Raw genomic sequence first — 18997 nt, 5'->3', positions numbered from 1 at the left:
GAGAATTGTTCTGTGTGTTGTAGGATATTCAGCAACCATAGCCTCTACACACGAGGTGTCAGTGGCACCCCTTCCCCAGTTTGACAACTAAAAATGTCTCCAGACATTGCCAAATGGCCCTTTTAGCCACTGCAGAATCACCCCTTGGTGAGGACCACTGGTGTATGCACATACACAGATACTTTTTATTTTGATAATTTCCATAAATATGTGACGGTGGCATTAGTAGAACTTTTTACATCAGGTGAATTTCAGATCTCATCTCTAAGGTTGTGGTGATTGAATATATTAATAAATGCACACATACGTGAGCACAACCTTGGTTTTGAAACTGTACTGCCCTTTGTGAGAACAAGATTTTTCAGAATCTTTGGATTGCTTCCTTTTGACTATTAATCTCAAAATAACATTTGTAAGAACCTTTTGATTTGAGTTTTTCTCTTTCATCATTTTCCAACCAATATTTATGAAACATATATTACATGCCTCCTACTGTAGACAACACCACAACACTGTAAATAGACAGTTTGAACAAGCAAATGTGATTTCAGCCCTTTTAGAATGAACAATCGAAATTTTAAAAGTTGGTAAATGTTAGCCATTTTTAATTTTACTGAACAATTCGTGGTGCCAATATATAAAATTAATTCACAAACACTGTTTCAAGTATCTACTGCATGTAATTCATAATTATAGGGATTACAAATATGTGTAAACATTACCCTTGCCCTCTTGGAGGTATATTGAAAGAAGCAAGTGGAGAATAATAAAGGGAAGGAAGGATAGGGGCTAACATGGGGTCCTCAAGGCAGCCTGGCTTCCACACCTGGTTATTCATGATTCTCCCAAGCCTCCAGTGTTTGTTGGAGATCATTCCAAAATGCTTCCAGAGTGGAAGTCTACCAGCTTTGCCACAGCTTTCTGGGTTTCAAATATATATATATATTTTTTTAAGACACACCATCCTCTGCAAGTTGGACATTGATCAAGGTAGTTGAGGATTAATGAGCGTTTCTGAGGATGGGGAAATCTTTCCCAATCCTTTTTTATCTCTCCCTAGGCAGCCCTATGTAAACTTCACCAAGCACCCCTGCAAACAAAACAAAAGAAAACAAAACCCACGCCAACATCAACAAATGAAAAGGTTAAACATCTCTACATACACAGCATGGAGTGTCACACACTCATATAGCAAGGCACTGCATTTGGTTAGCTATTTCCCAAGTTAAGTGAAATAACTTTATGCCATTTATATTATGAAAACATCATTGCTACTGGAAAATCCGTTACAGTAACTAGTTTACTTGTAAGGGCATATCATTCTCTGTACATCACATGTGCTAAAAATAGCCTGGTGTACACAAACTCCACTAGGTATTTATTCTAGAAATATTAAAAACTGAGAACCAGAAAACACACAGATGAGAAAGAAGACAAATGACCTTAAACCACATTTTTTTAAGTCGTGTTGAATGATTACTACTAACAAGTCCTATGGTTTTGCATAAGTGACCATAGGAAAAGAGCACAATATGGGCTGCAAACATTTTTTTCTTTTTGGAAGAAACATAAAGTTTCTTTTTGTTTTTTTCTTATTTTTAATTTATTTTTTATTGAAGTATAGTTGAATTACAATGTTGTGTTAATTACTGCTATACAGCAAAGTGACTCAGTTATACACATATATACATTCTTTTTCATATTCTTTTCCATTATGGTTTGTCACAAGATATTGAATACAGTTCCCTGTGCTATACAGTAGGACGTTGTTGTTTATCCATCCTATATATACCAGTTTGGGCTGCAAACATTTTGACCTGAGGCATCTAGATTGGACAAGAGGGAAAAAGAGGGTGATATTTCTTTTCCTTTTCTTCACTTATATTATAATTTTCCTACCTTTTATTAATACTTCTACATTTCTGTGATTTCAGATTCAAGGCTCCCTAAGATTCCAAACAGGAAGGAATTTTAAATGTGCTCCAACACAAGCACACTGATCAAAAAGAAACATGTCAGATCATCAGACTGAGGCCTGAATTACTCAGATAATCACCCCATTTCAGCTCGTCAGAAATGCAGGCTTGACCTCTTTGCATTTTTAAACAAAATGTAATATAATTACTACACAAAGGCTCATACCCTATCACGAGATTGGTTTAAAACAAATAATTGAGAAACAGTATAAATAAAGTAAGACCAAGTATTTGTAGCACTGACTTATACAATAGCCGTTTATAGACAGAGCACACATCTCAAATTTAGGGGGCATCAGAATCATTTGGAGAGTTTATTTTATTTTATTTTATTTTGGAAATTCAATGACAATTTTACATTTTTAATAAAGGCTCAAAAATATTATTGCAGAGCAGGTGGTACAGAAAACTGTGGTCAAATTTGACATTGGCTAATAATTGAAGTGTGGAACGTGACAGGTGAAAATTGATATTGATTTCTTTCCTCTAATATTTGGAGGAGTTCTAAAAGGTAAATAAAATGAGATAACAAGACATATCAAGTCTCACTGATTTCTTTGATCACCTCCTCCCTACATATCACTCCTTCACCTACCATGTTTTGAATAATTCAATGCCCATAGTCTTTCCAGTTCAGTGCATTATAAAACACACTCAAGCTGGTGGAGAGTTTATTAAAACACAGATTCCAATGCCCGAAGCCCAGAGAGTCGAATTTAAATTCTTGATCTTATTTGGAGTGGCACTGGCCTAGAATATTGACATTCACAGGAACATTCATACAGGTAATTCTCATTGTGGTCCATATCATGGCATTAATGTAGGTTTTAAACCAGCTATGTGTGTTCTTGATGGGAGAGAGCCTTGCTGGTGTTTTCCCCAATTTGCCAATGATCCTATATTTCTGTTAGAAAATTAAAATATCAGTGAACTCTCCTAGACTTAAAATTTCTTTCAAATATTGGCAGGAGGTTAACAACACAGATGCTTTTGTGGCCTTAGGTCAGATATATTTATTCCACATCAATGATCTTTGGAAACTTTATCCAAAATCCTGTTGAAATTGTTTATTTCAGAATTAGGGCAAACGGCTCCACCCTATGACACTTGAGTGTGAACAGCTTTGTTTTGCAGAGGCCATGGCTAAAACAGACAAGGCAGTCCCATCATCTGTCTGGTCATTGTGCTTTTTAGTGGAATTACAGCATGTTACAGTATTTTTCTTTGCAGCTTAAACATTGAGCAAACCCAGACATCCGGAGATGCTAAAATGAAAAATCTGTTTCCTCTTGCTTTGCCATTTGCCAAGCAAACTCCGTCAGACAGCACATTCTATACCTTTTGAGTAAATGAAATTACCCTTAATGTGTTGGCAACATCTGTCACAAAACACTCTTCAGTCTATGGCTTAAAGGCATCAGATAGGAAGGGATTTAATGAGGCACGATTATAATTTTGCCTTAACAACCATAGCTTTTTCTCTTCCTTTGTTGTTATTTTTTCTTTCTTTTTTCTCTCCCCTACACTTTTTCATGTCTTACACAATACAAAAGAGATTCTGTAGCTGAATTGCAATTGATGAACACAGTGACTGGCAAAGCCCAGTCTTTGTTGTAGATAACCAGCACTTCAAACTCCCTAAGTTGTCTGTCCCTGGTAAAGCGCCACCAAGACAGTGTGTTTCCCCAAGGAGTTCCTGTCTGCTATTTCCAACTTACTGCTTGTAAGTTTCTTCCATCCCTTGAGATTCTTAAGAAATGTATGATCTTAATCATTTGTTGGAATCCTGTGTTTCTTGAACATTTTTACTAAATTCGAATAAGAATGTATGACCTGATGTGTCCTCCCCCAAGAAGCCTTATTTCGTTGTTCATTTTATTTGCAATAGCTGGCCTGGTTAGGAATGTTTCTCTTACATTGTCTTCCGTGCCTAGCTTTGCTATTTCCAATTCTAAATGATGACACATCCCTCCCCCCACCACACACACACACACACACACACACACACACACACACACTCTTCCCTTTGATTGTCAGGTTTCTGGTTTATACACAGAAGCAGTGTTCACTCTGTGGCATCTGTAATCAAATGAGTCCCCAAGCACTTTCCATGAAAAGATTCTCTAAAGAGACCAGACGATCCTTCGGAAATTAATTCCAAATGCAGACATTCAATCCTTCTATACTTATCATGCATGGATTTTGATTTATCTGTCTGTCACAGGCTCACCTTATCTCATTTACGTGTTGCCACCCCCAAAAAAGACTTAAGGCTACCTCTCACACTGCTGGGGAGTGAGGTCACCCCTAGGGCATTGCAAAGAAAGTTTCCTGGCCAAACACAATTTGGTCTTTATCTCTGATATATGATGAACAATTCTTTATGTGACTAGGGCAATCTGATTAGAATTGTGGGGTTTCCGGGACTGTCACAAGTTAGCTGTGTGTCAGAACCTCTAGGGGTAAATATTCTAAGAAGATAGCCTAAATCTCAAGTTCAAGAAGAGTATTGAAGTCTTGCACCTGCTAAGGATTAGAATGTTGTGAAAGTGCCACATTTTGGCTAAAAAAAGAATGCTTCAGAACTTCTGTCTTAACTCTGAGATTATTCTATCGTTTATCCCTAAGTGATTTAAGAAGCGTCTCAGTTCTTCTCAAAGTATTTACTGCTAGTTTGATATGACAAATACCTGAAATAAAGGCTAGTAATTTTTTTCTTTTTTTTTAAGGAAAAAGTAAAGATGCTTTTGTTAAATTCAGGCAGCCGGAAGAAAAAGTGTTGTGTCTCTGAATTATAATTAAGTAAAAGCTTATCATGTCTCACATTTGAGAAGCATTCTGATGAATGACAGTTTATGGAAGCATCAAGAAATTCAAGCAATGCAAATGCACAACTATGTCTATTTACAAGCTACAGATTATAAAATAACATATGTGTTTTGATTGATTCTAGCTCAAAAGTCCAAACGTCTTTGAGAACAAAGCTAGCTCTGTATATCAATCATTTACAAATATATGGTTCAGTTTCTATTTTCCTTCCGTATTGATGAGGTAGAGCCCACAAGGGAGGCTGAGTGACAGCCTGATCTTTTAACAGGTACAGTCAGGGAGCTGGATTTGGATAATAGCACGAGAAACTGATTATCCTGAGCTAAGGCATTTTAGGACATATTTGCTTGTGGGTAATTAGTTTGGGTGCCGAGATCCTTCCATCCACATGAATCTGACTTATTTTTTTTTTTTCTTCAAAATGTTTATTTATATGAAAAAAGTCACATAGAAAAATAATGTCTACAGAAAAAAATGGCATTCAGATTCATAATCATTTTTCTACCACTGGGTATTTAAATGAGCTTCTGCCTTTATTACTATCTTTAAAATAAAGCACTGGAATTATACAGTCTCAAAGATTCCATCCAACTCTAGCTTTTCAATTAAAAAAAAAAAATCTTTCCATTCTCTAAGTTAGTCAGTTAAGGTGGAACAGTAGGATAGTGGAAAGGACAAGGAAGGGAAGGGTAGTATGGCCTGGCTCCAGGCTTCATGGGCCATGTGACACTTTGTATATGGAAAGAATTTTTTTTATGTCTATTATTTCTTGCATTTCCAACAGTTATGATAAATCAAAAAGCATATTCTAGAAGTGGGCCTTTCCATGATGAAACACTTGATATTTTTGCATTTAAAAAAATTTCAGTGCTGTTTCATTTGACCAGCGTTTAGCAGAGTTTAGTATCCTCTAGGCTTGTGTCAAAAGCACAGATAGAAAGAAAGTAGGTCAAAAGATTAGGAGGAAAAAATATGGGAAATAGTAGCTTTGATTTTTATAACATTTGTGTTAGATTTTAATATGTCCTTTAAAGGTATCCCATCAAGAAACCCATCTGGACCAGAATTATCCCCCTGAGGGAAGGTTGTGTTAAGGTGATCAAGAATTATCTGTATAAATCCTGGGTAAATGACAAAAACGAAAGTTTTACTCAATATCAAGAACAATTAGAGAATTTCCATAGTATTTATATTTTTCAGTCAGAGAAGTTTGTATGTAGAACAGTGAGAGAGGATATATCTGATGTCTTAGAATACATTCTACATTGAATATTGGAAGTATAAATGACAATGACAGATAAATCACATCAGAGAGAAAGTCGCTAATGTTACATATTTAGACAGGCACAAAATGAAATGAATGGATGTAAACATCACACATGGCTCAAGTTAGCCTTTTTAGTGAGAAGTAAGCACATATGATGTTAACACAGCCACTGTGTTTATTTTTTTAAAGTTTCCTTCATTGTGGAACATGTTTTCAGTTGGACGTTGTGTGTGCTTATAGGGTGCTGTGATTACACCAACAATGGACCATCCTATGTCAATGCAGCCAGCAAACATGATGGGCCCCTTGACACAACAGATGAATCACCTTTCGTTGGGCACAACAGGAACGGTGAGTTGAAGAGTTTGTTTCCTTTTGTTTTCTTGGACTTCATCAATATAAGGTGCAATACTCGCTGTTCTTACTGACACCATCAGCAGAACTGGTTCTGCACCACTGACTAACATGCCTTTTAGGTCCCACTGTGAATAAACTGCCCTCTGCATGCACGGTTCCAGGGCACATTTACTCGCATTGACAAGGCTGAAGGTTCTACCGCGTTGCATTTAAATTTGTGTTACTTCTGGTTCCTATGATGCAATGCACCAGGTGTGTCTATTTTAGACCTTGTAACTTAATACACTTGAGCCTAGTTTTTCTTTCCCAGATATTTACCACTTCAGCTCACAGCATCCCCAGGTTATTCACAAGAGAGGGGCCAACCTTGATTATGACTAATGTGCAGGGCTTTTTATTTACTTTCAATGTTTAAAGCAATGAAAAGTAGTTGAGAACCTCACATAATCAACTTATTCTAATCTTTCTTTTGAATATGTCAACATAGATGATGTTCAAAAAAGGAAAGGAATCTAATGTACCCGATTTTTTTAATAGGTAGGGATGTTTTTGATTAGCCATTATTTTTCCTTAGGGCACAAAAGTATATTCAAAAATGCCCATTGCAGCCTTGCTTTTATATCAACAAGGCAGTTAAAATCATTGGCAAACCTTTGTTTTTTACAAAATCTTTTCAAAGACAGTTCCCCAAAGGGTCAGGAGGGCAAATGTCAAATACAACATGGAATACTGCAACTTTATTATAGAGAACAATGAAAAATGTCAAAACCAATATCCTATGCAACAGTTTTTACTTTTCATAAATGTTAATGAAGATAATTTTGTCATTTTTAAAGATGGAGAGAGGAAAACATGTATCTTCTTCTGAATGAGACAGCTTTAATACTATAGAAAGCCTGATGGAGCCCTATTGCTTCTGTCTGTCCTTAGGAAGATAACATCTCCTGATCTCAATGCCCCTCTCCATCCAGTTGAAGTAATGAACATGGAGATCTGTGGGACCCCTTCAACCATATGCCTCTATGACTTTATGCCTATATGTCTCATAGTCACCACTACTGTGATTCTTCTCAGTTATGCTGGCAACATCTCCAAACATCTAAGTACACTAGGTACATTAGCTGTATATTGGAGATTTTACCTTAAAGCAATGGCTTGCTTGCTACATAGATGTGTTGACTCACAGGCTTTTGAGGATTTAAGACGTTTCTGACATGTCCACTGAGGTCTCAGTAATCTTCTCTAAATAGGAGGAAAGTCTGTATGCCTAGTGGAAAGAGTCCCATTGTTTCAATAAAGAAATTTAGTTTTATGAACATAAACAAAGTACCCATCTAGAAGGCCTCAGTTGCTGAACCTATAAAAAGCATTTGATGATACCTGTGTGTCTGAAAGCTTAGACTAGATCAAATGATTCTTTAGGTCTCTGAACTAGACTTTTAAAAGTCATGTCTAAGACTCTGTTTAATTTTACAGTGTGGTACAGCTAATTTTCATTAGAATTTGAAGATACTATTTCTATAGCTTTTAGTAATGTGTGAAGATTATCTGTAGTCACTTTTCTCATTTATTAATAAAGCAGATCCCAGGACAATATTGGAAGGCTTGAAGTTTCTCATGTCCCACTACTGATTTCCCTTTATATCTGCTTTCCCCTACTTAAATGATCACAAATTATGAATAAATGAAGTAATGCACTTTTACTGTATTGAATGACAAATTGTAATCCGATAAAGGAGGGAGTTGTAAGGCAAAGCATAAAAAGAAACACTTTATAAATTCTACTCATTTGAATCAAAAGCAAAGCCAGCTGACTCACTGAAATTCAAATTTGGAGGAAACTAGGAGAAATATGACCTAAGTTAATTGAGAATATGACTGAATCCTTTAAGAAATCGAAAAATAAGCTCAATTATATAGAACAGTGTCAGAAGTACAATACTTATTGATTCAATAATGTCTATTATGACTAGTGTTTGAGTATTTTCAAAAAGGATATGTTTATACAAGACCACAATTTTTGCCCAGCTGGTAATAGCCAAATTATTCAATAATGATATATCCCCTTTTCTTTCTCAGAAAGCAAAAGTTTTAAGCATGTGGCTTATATTTAACATCAAATTGCTTTTAGCTTTTTTAAAAATTATTTTCCTCCTTCACATTTGTACTAATGCTTAAAAACATTATAAGCTTTATGTAAATTGATGTTTTGCAAAGGTTTAAAGTTTCATAAGGTTCTGAAAAGGCAGAGAGAAAACAGTATTAATTTTTAGACTTATTCAACAAAATATCACTGACAATGTTGAGTGTCCAGCAGGAAGTAATACTTTTTTCTTAAACTGTCACTCTTACACTTTGATATAATATCATAGATTCATTTTATCTGAATTTTTGATTGGCATTTGGAGTGGCTCTTATTGATTCTTTTGATTCTTTTAATCAGATTTCACCACCTTATTACATCTTTTCAACACACTTTATCCATTGCTGGGAAGGTGGCCTGGTATCATGGAAAGAACAGTGGATGTTGAATTTGAGTTTAAAGCCTGGTTCTGCCCCCTTATTAGCTGTGCATGTTTAGGCAGGTTACTTGACCTCTCTGAACTTTTATTTCCTCTTTTGCAAAGTGGGAAAAGTAATGTTTATATCCCAGGGGTGTTGTGAGCGTTAATGGCATGAGATACGGAAAACTTCCAGTTTTTCAAGATAAACTACTTGGATTTTAATGGGAAATCTCCCTATGTTTGAATATTGGACCCAATTTTCCTAAGAGCTGTCAGTTTGTGACTCCTCCCCAAGGTTTTCCTGGTCCTCCTCTGATCTCTCTGGCCATTGCTTCTTTTCTTTCTTAGGCTGCTAAATAAGTTTGTAAACTTACTTCTCATTCATATATGATTTCCTTAACAAGCTCCTCCACTTCGATGGTTTTGAACTCTGCCTTCTATGACGAAGACTCTTATATCTGAGTCCTCAGGGCTAACCTTGTCTTAGAATTTTAGACCATTTTAGAATTTTAGTCATTTGTCCAACCACTTGCTAAATATTTCCACGTGACTCTCCCTCTGACATCTCGAAGTCAACATGACCCAAACTAATCTCATGAGCTTCCCAAGCTTTCTCCCCACTGACCCTTCCTCTTATAGGGTCCTGCTCCTGTTCCCTCTCAAGCTGAACCCACGACCACTCACCGGGGGAGTCCAACACTACACTTAGGACCCAGTGTAGACCCTTTCCTTCTCAAGTCCCACCACATACAGTTACTATTCAAGTCCCATAGACATCTGTCAAATACATCCCTTCCTTCATATTCTAGAGTCTCTGCCCTGGCCTTGTTTGATTAACTGTAATAGTCCCCTAACTGTTCTTCCTGTTTCCCACCTCAATTTACTCCAGTCTGTTCCCAGCCATATTGCCACAGCCAGTCAATCTAAAACTCTCCGACCACGTCTCTCTCCTACTATAATTTTCCAGAGGCTTTCAGACATCTGAGCTCACTGAAATTCTGCACAACAAGGTGTGAACAGTGACAAGTCAAGATTAAGACAGGAACCTCAAGTCCAGAAATAGTTTCCCGGGGCAGAGCAGAGAGATCCAGGGAGTAACCAAAGTAAGCAGGATTCAGGGCCAGTGGGACCTGGAGCTAGATTAGAATTTTCCATCTTCAGAAGGGGTGCCTTAGGCCATACGCTATGTCCTGCTTTCTTTTCCAAGATCCCTGAGTAAAGGAAGTGTACTGAGCCAAAGCCTCTTTTTCATCTTCATAAAATTAGATGTGTTTGGTCCCCCATGACCCCACATTTTGAAAGGGATGCCTTGTAGATTAATTAACCATTCTTTGCCACCTCAAATGTTTATCGTTCAATTCTTTGCCTATTTTTAAGCTGGACAGAATCTGCAGCGCTTAAAAGAAATGAATTTTATGCAAGCAGCATAACGGTTTTATTCCAGGGCTCTGCTGACCTTGAAGAAGTATCTAGCTTTTCTGCTTTTGTTTATTTTTTGTCACAGGATTCCCTCAAGGACCAAAGCCCTATTATCCGTAATTTCTTATCAGTCTATTGTAAGCTTTAGCAGAAACCATTGGGGATTTTACTGTGTTATGAGAACCTCCAAATTGCATGACAATCTGGTTTTACAAGTTTCTTATCTCCTTTTCATTTGTTCAGTTGGTGGTCACCAGTGGCTTACAATGTCACCAGAATCTGTGGAAAGAAATAAAAAGTTTTTGTTCTGCAGCCTCCTTATCTGCAGTTCTGTTTGTGTCTCCAGACCACTGGTGATTTGTGACATCATTGGATTCTGGTGGTGTAACCTAGCCGCTCACAGAGATAATCTTGTAATTGTTCTTGACTTGTTCAACATAGTTCTCTCACAGTTTTCAGTGGCACCATCCCTCCTGTATTGCTTTGAAATTCTGATGGTATCAGGTGAAAATCCTGAATTATTCATTTTGCTTAGAGATTGTCTATTTTCAACTATTATCCAGGAATATAAGTATTAAGACAGAGTGATAAAAACCAATACACGATGTTAAATTAAATGGACTCATGATTAGGAAACAGTATCATAAATTCATAAGTGGTCATGAGTACATCTCCTGAAATGTTTTTTCAGGAAAAAGTATCAATCAATTAAAAATGATTAAATACAAGAAAGAAAATATAGATGAAAGGGAAGAGTTTTTTAAAATTTATTTAGTCTTGTTGTAAGATAAGTGAATTTTTGAAGTTAGTACAATATAAACAATAAACAAGTAGGCATTAAGTGAAAGTCTAGTATTATGAAAGTTTATTTGCAAATAGTAAGCTTTTGCTGTTTAAAAACTAGATTCTGAATTCCAATAAATTAGCAAAAAATACAAAATTACCAATGTATAAAATGCCAAAGAAATGAACAGATAGTTGATAAAGGAGGAAATAGAAAGCCAAAAAACATATGAAAAATGATCAACTTAACAGTAAATCTAATACAGACACACACATATAACCCATTAAATAAAGTTATTAAAATAATACACATTGCTGACGAAGGTGTGGGGAGATATACATTCTCAAGCATGGATAGTGTGATGGTAGGAATCCAAATTTGTGAAAGTGTCAGCTGGATAGCAGGGTGGGCCTGAAAGACATTTCAAAAATAGCTCTATTCCCCGACCAAATAGTTGTAGTTTTGAAGACCTATTCTCTGGAAATATTCTAGAATAACAGAAAATATATCTTAAAAATATTCAGCCCAGTGTTCTTTATAATGTCTAATAAGGAAGATTAAATAAATCATAATCCATCCATAAACTAGAATGTAATGCAGCATGAAGTTATAAGTGTATAAAATAATTAGGAAGGAATTAACTATCATGTTAAATCAAAAGAGCAGGATGTAAATTTGCATGTGTGAAGTTCGTATCAACTATGAAAAAATATTTATGAAATAAGGCTATAACAAGTACAAACAAGTGTGATGGTTTCTAGATGATGGGATTAGGGATAATTTCTATATTAATCATGATACTTTTCTACATTCTCTAAGAATTCAACAATGAGCATGATTTTATATAAATTCTAAAATGTTATAAATATATTCTTGGAAAATGACTAGTGTCACAGTCTTGTTTGTTTGTAGTAATAATGTGTGCTTAGTTTTTTAAAAGATAATCAGAGTTACTACCAGTATTAATAAAATATTTGGAGACCCCTTGAATATGATTTTATATATTCTAGATTTGGGGATTATAATCAAGTCACTAGTTCACATACCTGTTCTGAGAAACAGAATAACTCATGCCTAAGGTTTACTTGCATTTGAATCTTTGATCAATGCTTGCTTGGCTGGCCTTGCATTGTTCAAGTTCTAATCTGTCTTTTCACACACCGTTCACTCATGGGAGAGTGATCAACATTGTCCTTTTGTGGCAAGGAGATGAAACGGATAAATTTGTGATAGTCCAAATTAAGTTACCAAGTAGGTGGACAAGTGAAGTTTGAGGTTTTAGTTTTTAAAATGGAATAATGATCATATGAATGGAATGAGGGTCATGCAAAAGCATCCTTTTAACCATGTTTGGGCAGTTTATTTGAATATGAGCAATACCCGGTCCCTTTTACACAGTTTACCCTCCAAGGGGAGCTGGAGAAATTAGAACTTTCCATTTTTAGAAGTGGGGCCATGTCCCACTTTCCTTTGTAAGATCCCTGGCTAAAGAAATGATATTAAGCCAAAACCTCTTTTTCATCTTTAAAAAAGCAGTTATATTTGGTCCCACATCACCCCAACTTTTGAAATGTTTGTCATGTTGTTTAATTAACCTCGATCTACAATTTGCCACCTCCAGTTTTATGACACTTTGGAAAAAGACAGCAGCCATCTGTTGAATATATTCTGTTCTATTGATCTGTGTCTTCACGATACCAGCACACGAAACTCCTTGGCCTCGACCACTGGGGACAGAGCCCAAGATGGGTGGTCAATAACAAAATTCTAGCTTCAAAACATGTCAGCCTCCATAGAATTTGGGAATGTGCAAATTTTTCATTTATCTCTTTTGAAATTGTAGTTATTTCTTTTGTTCTCCAGGACTGGGGTTTCATATTGCACTTTGGTCCCCTTCCTGACGGGCCACTTTGTAGAACTTTTGTGTCAGCCAAAGAGGGTACCTATTGCAAGTTGATGACCCAAGGGAGGGACCAAAGTTATGAAAGATGAGGAAGATGACAATACTCTGGGACAGATGATGCTGTCCTCGCAGGTCACACGACGCCTAACGACACGTCCAGAATGGTGGTTGTGGGGACCGTTGTGTCAACTGTCAACTGTCAAGGGGTCAGAGTGCCTCCTTGAGTGCTTGAAGGCAGGAGCCTTAGGTACCATGTGACATACAGTGGGCACTTCCACGTTTTAGAGCTAAAATTCTATTTTATTTTCTTTTGTACTTCATTGCATTCTTTCTCATGCTCTTTTCATTCAAAGATTCAGTCCCAAGACAGGATTATGATACTCCACCAGCTGTTGTGTCAGGTAGGAAAATTCTAATTCCTTTAAGACTTGATTGGATGGGAGAGAGGGAGCTTGCCTGGTTTTTCTCCAAAACTCTTTAAAGCAGTGATTCTCAAACAGTGATTCTAAGCAGGCATTTCAATTTCAGTTCCGGGGTGGGGGGTTAGTATATGTGGTTCAAAAAAGGATATTTAATATTCCAATCCAGTTTTGTGTATGGAAAATAAATGTGTTGCTTTTGAAATAAAAAGTAAAAGCTCAAAGACTTTTGGTCTATGAAGGATACACAGAAAATTGAGTCTATGTTCTGTGTATCAGTAATTCTTAGTGTTGGAGCGTTCATTAGACTTTCTGGGAAATTGGAGAAGGATACTTGTGTTTATCAAAAGAGGGCACAGATGAATAAAAGTAGTTTGAGAAGCACTGCTTTAGAGACCGGAATTCCTCTGAAATCAGAAAATCATCCCATTTTGCTTGCTCAGCACCCACTATAGTGTCTGACACATAGTAGGTACTCGATATAATTGTTGAATGAATCAAAACTTCAAATTTGTTCCAAAAATGGTGTTTTGGATATTGAAAGAAAATCTGCCAATGTTCCATTTGTACAACAAAGTGGCAGAGGTTGATTTGAGAATTCGTTAGTGTCTCGAGCATTTTAATTAGCAATATTGAAGTAGTTTCATAAAATCCAGTGGTGCAGTTTGTCACAGAGTATACATATGTGAAGACATGAGTTTTAATTTTGAACAGCACAGATCTTCTTGTGCTTTCATCTTGATTTTGCATTTTGGTTTCTTGCAAAGAGGAAAATGGGCACAAGTTTTCATTTTTGTTGATTTTAACTAAATAAAATACTGGCAGCATGAAGGGCTTTGAACTCTTTAATCCTTTGATGTGTCAGATGATGAGGACATAAAATCTAAACCAAGAAAGGGCACTGGAGAGAGAGAGCGAGAGACAAAGTCCAGAAACAGAATGGGAGAGCCCAGAGAGCAGCAGAGTCTGGCAACTGAATGGTGGTTTTCAAGCAGAGAACATCATGTTCTTGGCCACCTGGTTTGCTTGACCCAGCATATTCAGGGTAATCCTTTTCTCATGTCTTGTGGACTTGTTTAATTATGCTCATGGCTGAATATTCCTCTTAGAAGTTCAGTTGAGAAGCAATGAGTTAGCTTTCAGCTGTGAAGTTACTTTGGTCCTCCTGGAAATCTCTATAAGTTGTCATTAATGAAAATACCACTTATCTTTCCCTAAAGTGTATTACCTGTCATATCTTCATGTGCCTGTTTTATTTAGGATATAGGACCCCTGGGAAGATGCTTTCTCTAACGTATGTAGCCTTTACTTTGTTTACCATGTGGCATCTTTGTTTAACAAGAGGCATCTACTCTTAATAATTTGCCAGTATTGATAATAATGAAAGACACAAAATGGAACTTTCCTTCAACTAGGTTTTCTGATTTCACTTTCAAAAACACAATGGAAAAATCAATGAAAACATCAAAAGCACTTACTAGATGTGTGTCATGGGTCAGGCTCTACACAAATCAATTGTGGCAGAACATCTGGAGGCAAATCTGGGCTCAGAGTTCCCACCTAATTCCATAGTCAGGCGCCACTGAGAGTCCTTGAGCAGAGAAATGACTTGATCAAAGCAGTGCTTTGAGAAACTTAATCTGGCAGTTTGGTGTGTGCTTGAGGAATAAGACACAGTAATTACGTAGAACATTTAGAAAGCTCAGATATGATATCACTAAACTAAAATAAGTGCTAAGACCCCAGTGAAATACAAAGGGACTAAAATAGAAGTGACAGGAAAAATAACACTTTGGGAGATTTTACAAGATTGGGTTGGTGGTTTGACATCTTATAAATTTGCACAGACTTCTTTGGCCTCTTTAGTCCATCTCTAAATGAAAATAGACTTGCCTTCCTAAAATGTTTGTGACTTATCTGGTGGGCACAACTTGAATGACACTTGAAAAGGTAACATATCCTTTGCCAAACCCTTGATCAGATCAGGAAAGTGAAACAGGCATAAGGTATTGTGATATCCTCTTCTCATGTCTCCCAATATGCCAGTGTTGGACAACTCCAATAGTAATCGATTCTTGGCCATTGTAGGAGCCAACTAAACTGCCATGATGTGTCAGAGTTTGAGATATCTCCGTGGTAATCTACAGAAACAAAACCCAACCTAATTCTGTTCGATCAATATATCAAACATTTTTTGACCACCCTCTGAGTGCTGGGCACAACACTGAAGTACTAGGGATACAAAGATGAATAGAAAATGGACCACTGGTTAAAAAAAAATATGATGGTCTAAATTAATGTTGTTGTTGTGGATGATGATGATGTTGAAACGTATAAAGTATGGAGGAACTGAAATTTAGAATCTACAATGAAGATTGGGAACCCTCAGGAATAAAGTGAATTCTGAGCTTGATGTGGAAGGATGAATATGAGTTTACCAGTTGGACAAGAGTGGGAAATGTACATGAGGTGAATGGGACAGGAAATGAAATTCTGTGGGGTGATTAGATGACAGCAAGTTATTTGGTATTCTTGGGGCAAAACATCACGATGGCAGACACTGAAGGTGATCTCAGGGTAGTCAGGGTAAATCTGATTTTAGGCAAGAACTCTTTCCTCTTTGAGCCACATGCCACCTTGTTCTTTTAGTTATTCAAATAGTATTTATTGGGAGCACACTTTGTGACAATCACTGTGTCGGGTGCTAGGGATACAACTTCCTTCTAAGAACTTAGGGTCCAATTAGGAAGTTAGGCACAAGCAAGAGATTACAAGTTTGTAAAGTCTTCAATAAGATGCCTGAGTTCAGAATCTACTGTGTCACTTACTAGTTGTGGAACCTTGGGAAAATTACGTAACTTCTCTGTAGCTTGGATTATTTATCTGAGGAAATATTAATTACCTCGTAAGGTGTTGTGAGCATTAGATGAGTTAAGATATGTAGCCTGCTTAGCACAGGTTCTGGCATCAAATAAGTGCTCAAATGTTATTAGCAACAGCTATGCTAATCATCCTTGTTACAAGACGCTATAGGGACCCAAAGAGAAAACTGACCCATGGTAGGAGTCAGAGAAAGTGGAAGAAACCTCTGAATGGAGACATAAGGACACATGGGAATTAGCCAAGTGAAAAATAAGATGGAGGGGGGAGTTTCAGACTAACAGGGCAGCATGTACAAAGCTCATAGGTAGCAGGATATGGCAAATTCGGGGAACTACAGATGGTTCAGTAGGACAGGGATGCATAAAGAGAGATGAGAGTAGAGAAAATGATCCTGGACAAATAAGGTGGAGCAATGTCACCAGCTATGGTAGCTGGGACTCCATCCTGCTGGCAATAGATGTAAACTAAAAAGTTTAAGTTGGAGAGTGACATGGTCACTCTGGATATAGGTGGAGAATGCACTGGAGAGAGACAGAACTGGAAAACAGGGACCAGGACTCAGGAGTCCAAGCACAAAATCAAGTTGACATGTGCCCAAGGTGTGCAAATAAGAATGGAGAGTTAACAAATTTGATAAATTTGAAAGAGGTAGAATACACAGGACTTAGTAACTCACTGGATGTCAGAGTAGAAGGAGAGGAAAGAGTTAAAGGTAGCTCTTAAGTTCCTAGCACTCAATGGCCTGAGGTATCATTTGCTGAGCTCTGAACCAGAGGAAAGAGAATCAAATTTGGCAGGAAAGAGTTTGAGTGCAGTGTTGTACACGTTGAGTTTGAGATGTCTGTGAGGCATCCAAATAGAGATAATCAATAAATATTTGGATGTCTGTTTCTGGAGCTCATAAGACAGCTCTTAGGTAGAAATGGATTTTGGAGTCATTGTCATGGAATTAACTCATGTCACCCAGAAAATGTGCTTCAAGTGAAGAGAAGTAGGCCGATCCTTGAAAATAAAGAATGGGCAGAAAAAGGAACCTAAAGTAAAGATTGGAAAAGATAACTATAGACATAAAAGGAAAATCAAGAGTGTGAGGTTTCCAAAGACACCAAAGCAAGAGAGGGTTTCAAGAGAGGCCAGTCTGTTAAGATGAGTTTTGAAAAGAAGCCATTGGATTTCGTGACACAGAGGTCACTAGCCACTCTGATAGGGTCGTTTTAGGGGGAAGAGCAAGACAGTGAATGTCCTATGACAAAGTGGATGTAAAAAGTGTCGTACCTAACAAAATTGGCTTTGAAGAGGAGAGACGATAATAACAGAAAACGAATGGAGAAGGGAACTGATCGATTGACTAATTTTTTTTTTAAGATGGGAAATGTTTGGTCATGATAGGAAGAAGCCAGGAAGGAGTTCTAATGGTTGAAGATGTAATTCATACAGGGGATGACTGATAGAACAAGGTCATTGAGGAAGCCAGACATCTCCTCTAGGTATGCAGGAGGACAGGAGGAAAGGACAGTGCACCTGCATGTAAGTTTGTAAGCATACGAGTAGGAAGTCAAATGTAGGGTTTCCTACATGATAAATACTTTTTTTGTTTGTTTGTTTTAATTTTTTTAATTGAAGTATAGTTGATTTACAATGTTGTGTTAATTTCTGCTGTACAGTATGATGATTCAGTTATACACACACACACACACACATATATATACACACATATATATTCATGTATATATACATGTATATCCTGTGATAAAACATCACAGGATATTGAATATAGTTCCCTGTGCTGTACAGTAGGACCTTGCTGTTTATCCATCCTATATATACTAGTTTGCACCTGCTAATCCCAACCTCCCAGTCCATCCCTCCCCCCAACCCCCTCCCCCTTGGCAACCACCAGTCTGTTCTCTATGTCTGTGAGTCTGTTTCTGTTTCACAGATAAGTTCATTTGTGTCGTATTTTAGATTCCACATGTAAGTGATATCATATGATATTTGTCTTTCTCTGTCTGACTTACTTCACTTAGTATGATCATCTCTATGTACTTGTTTGTGTGTGTGTGTGTGTGTGTGTGTGTGAAGTATTAAATGCCATCTTCTGAGAGTGAGTGGGAATGGCATGGTAAGGGACTGAAGGAGAACAGAGATTTGGAAAAAGAAAGCCAACTAGCAGTACACAGGAAGCTTGAGGGGCAGCCCTGGGGGGCCATTTGAAGCTACAGACTGTAGATTTTTGTTATGCCAGTCTGTGAGGTGTTTGATTTTTCACTGTAGTGATCAGTAGCCAAGAAGGCAGTGGATTAATCCAGGGCTAAGGTTTCACTGAGTGGAGTGAGAAAAGGGGCAATGTGTGCTGACATTAGCAAGAGAGTTACCGAGAGACAAACTAGTTTCCAGGATGGATAGAAAAAGAAAAGAAGGCAGTAGGGTGTGGGAGAAAAGGAGAAAGCAAGGAAGATAGAGACTAGAGGTCTCAACGAGGCATACGAAGTGGTCAGAAGTACAATACTTAGATTTAGGAATGTGGATAATGAACTAATATTTCTCAGCAAAGTCAAGGTCATGGGAGCAGATGGCCAAAGTGGACTTGAGGTGAAGGTGACGGAGGTTAAGGAAGTTCATCAATATGAGCATAAGAAGGTGCTATTTCAGTGGG

At 37.3% G+C, this 18997-nt stretch overlaps 1 protein-coding gene across 6 annotated transcripts in view; it reads left to right on the top strand.

The window, feature by feature from the left end:
- RBMS3 (RNA binding motif single stranded interacting protein 3) overlaps positions 1–18997 on the top strand; it is a 724151-nt gene that overhangs the window by 647162 nt on the left and 57992 nt on the right. For 4 of the 6 annotated variants that reach the window (XM_049715938.1, XM_004279673.4, XM_049715940.1 and 1 more), the window contains 2 exons: positions 6313–6423; positions 13393–13440. In XM_049715938.1, the coding sequence (XP_049571895.1) occupies positions 6313–6423; positions 13393–13440 (159 nt within the window). The remainder of the gene's footprint in view (positions 1–6312; positions 6424–13392; positions 13441–18997) is intronic. The other 2 variants (XM_004279675.4, XM_049715939.1) reach the window with 1 other exon arrangement.

The sequence above is a fragment of the Orcinus orca genome, chromosome 10, assembly GCF_937001465.1.
Source record: "Orcinus orca chromosome 10, mOrcOrc1.1, whole genome shotgun sequence".
Taxonomy (NCBI): Eukaryota; Metazoa; Chordata; class Mammalia; order Artiodactyla; family Delphinidae; genus Orcinus; species Orcinus orca.
This window is presented reverse-complemented; position numbering and strand designations above follow the sequence as displayed.